Source organism: Sinocyclocheilus grahami, unplaced genomic scaffold (assembly GCF_001515645.1).
Source record: "Sinocyclocheilus grahami isolate Dianchi unplaced genomic scaffold, SAMN03320097.WGS_v1.1 scaffold462.1, whole genome shotgun sequence".
NCBI classification, from domain to species: Eukaryota; Metazoa; Chordata; class Actinopteri; order Cypriniformes; family Cyprinidae; genus Sinocyclocheilus; species Sinocyclocheilus grahami.
Window position 1 is genome coordinate 1,167,548 of NW_015505641.1, and position 2,168 is coordinate 1,169,715.

The 2,168-nt window shown below is 36.9% G+C and overlaps 1 protein-coding gene across 1 annotated transcript in view; it reads left to right on the forward strand.

Annotated features, from left to right (window-relative positions):
• Positions 1–203: 203 nt before the first annotated feature.
• The window catches only part of LOC107552961 (trichohyalin-like), a 115,683-nt gene continuing 113,718 nt past the window's right edge, over positions 204–2,168 (forward strand). The window contains exons 1-2 of the mRNA XM_016235023.1: positions 204–212; positions 1,742–1,813. Coding sequence (XP_016090509.1) covers positions 204–212; positions 1,742–1,813 — 81 coding nt within the window. The remainder of the gene's footprint in view (positions 213–1,741; positions 1,814–2,168) is intronic.

Genomic DNA, 2,168 nt, shown 5'->3' on the forward strand with positions numbered 1-2,168 from the left:
CATCACACAGGTCTATCATATAGCTTAAGAAATGTTGGAATATAGCTCACGAGTTGAATAGGCTACTTCGATGGTGCTTTAATGCATTATACTGTAAATACAGGCTTCTTAGAAATAATTTTCTCTTTTTTTAGTGAACTATTCCTATATTTAGAGAAATTGTGGCAGTATGTAAAGGTTGCAGTTTTATTCCTGAAGTGCCGATGGGCAAGGTAAGTAGAAGGGGAAGGTTATCCATGTCAGACCACTTGCTCTTACTGCCCACTCTTTGGGTATTTCCCAGCTGCCCCAGGGGCTGTCAGGATCCTTACCCTTACCCAAGATCTCCCTACTTTGCTCTGCTCCTCTTTCCTCCCCATCATTCTTGCTCTCACTGTAGCGGAAACGCATTGCAAAGGAGAGCCAAAGTCACACTACATGGTATGTTGATTAATTCATCAAATTAATCGCAATTAATTAAATATTGCTGATAAAGAAATGAAAAGAATTCTAAGCTATTACATTGTGGCGGAAAAATATGAATAGACATCAAGTAAATATAGCAATCGTAGTGAAAGGATCAAGAGGTATTTTTTTGGGGCTCGTAAATTGTTCACAGTAGCAACTAGAGTTCAGTAGTAACTAGAGTTCACAGTGAATGCATTGTAGATATGTGAAAAACAGTTCTGTTTACTTACTCTGATATTTGCATTGATTCTGATTTGCATTAATGTAATTGTTAATTATGTTCACTTAACATTTTTTTTATGAAAAATGGCAGAAACAAATGTTTTGCAACATCACACATTATTCCAACCCAAGTAAGAATAATATCCAGACAGTTTTTATAGAAAAAAATTAACTGTTCACAAAAATCTCCAGTGCAGTCCTATATGATGTTCTGTAATGCTTGTCTAAAGGCTGGAATACACTACAGATTGCTCAGATATTTGCCCAATTTACAGTCTGGAGAAGTTGACACTAGTTGCCGAAAGTTAGAGCCAGTCTGCAGATTTGAGTTGACAGATTTCATAGAAAATCACATAGTGTATGATGGTCACAGACTCATATTTTCTAGATTCAGGCTATGAATCCATCCAGTCGGAGGGTATCAGACATGTTTGATATTTTGAGCTTATTTTAGAACACATATTGTATTCATTTGTCATGCGTCTCCTAGCAACAAGTCGCACTTTCTGCATGAGTTTGTTGTGATCGGAACAGTTTTAAAGTCAGTTAGTGTATGATCCTCAGTCGTTGAGTGTAAGATGGCCAGTTTTTCTCTGTGACTATTTACAAGTCGTTAAGTGTATGATGCCTAGCATTTTAAAATCTTTTAAGATTTTAAAAGTTGTGTAGTGTATTCCAGCCTTAAGTTACTTATTATTATTATTATTATTATTATTATCAATTTATGTTTACTTATTACATATACAGTATATGTAATTGAATTTATTTAATGAGTTTATTTTTAATTGAATTATTTTAATGGGCCCACTAAATGTTTGTGTTAAATTCAACCCAGTCTCACTGGAAAAACACAACTTATACAAAACTGCAAAAATGTACCTATACATACAATTCACTGCAGTTTCCAGCTGAAATGAACACTAGAAGCATTAAAACACCAACAACTTTTATTCATTTTCACACAAATTATAATTACATAGGCAGATTATCATTTAAAGGGGTCATATGATGTTGCTAAAAATAACATTATTTTGTGTATTTGGTTTAATGAAATGTGTTTATGTGGTTTAAGGTTCAACCACATGTGGTTTATGTGGTTATGTGGTGTGGTTCAACCCTCTACCAGTTGTCACAGATTCAGCTAGTGAGGGCCTGGCGCCGGACGTTCTGCCACGTCTGGCTGCCGAGGGGACGGAGGAGCTCGACAGGGCTTACAGTACGGACACTCTGGAGCAGTTTTAGCAAGCCGACACTAAACCGGGGCCTCTCAGCACCTCTACCCGTTTGAGGTGAGAACACAGGAGGATACTTGCTCCACACGAAGGCTATAGAATCTAACTCTACACTGCTCAAAACTCGCGTTTGAATCGTCAGTGGCAAATTCTTTAAATATGAGAACTTACAGTCTGTGAGTCAGAACAGCCGGTATTGTAGTCTACTCTACGAGGATCAGGAAACAGTTGAACTGTTCTGGAACAGTGTTGTAAATACAACTTAAC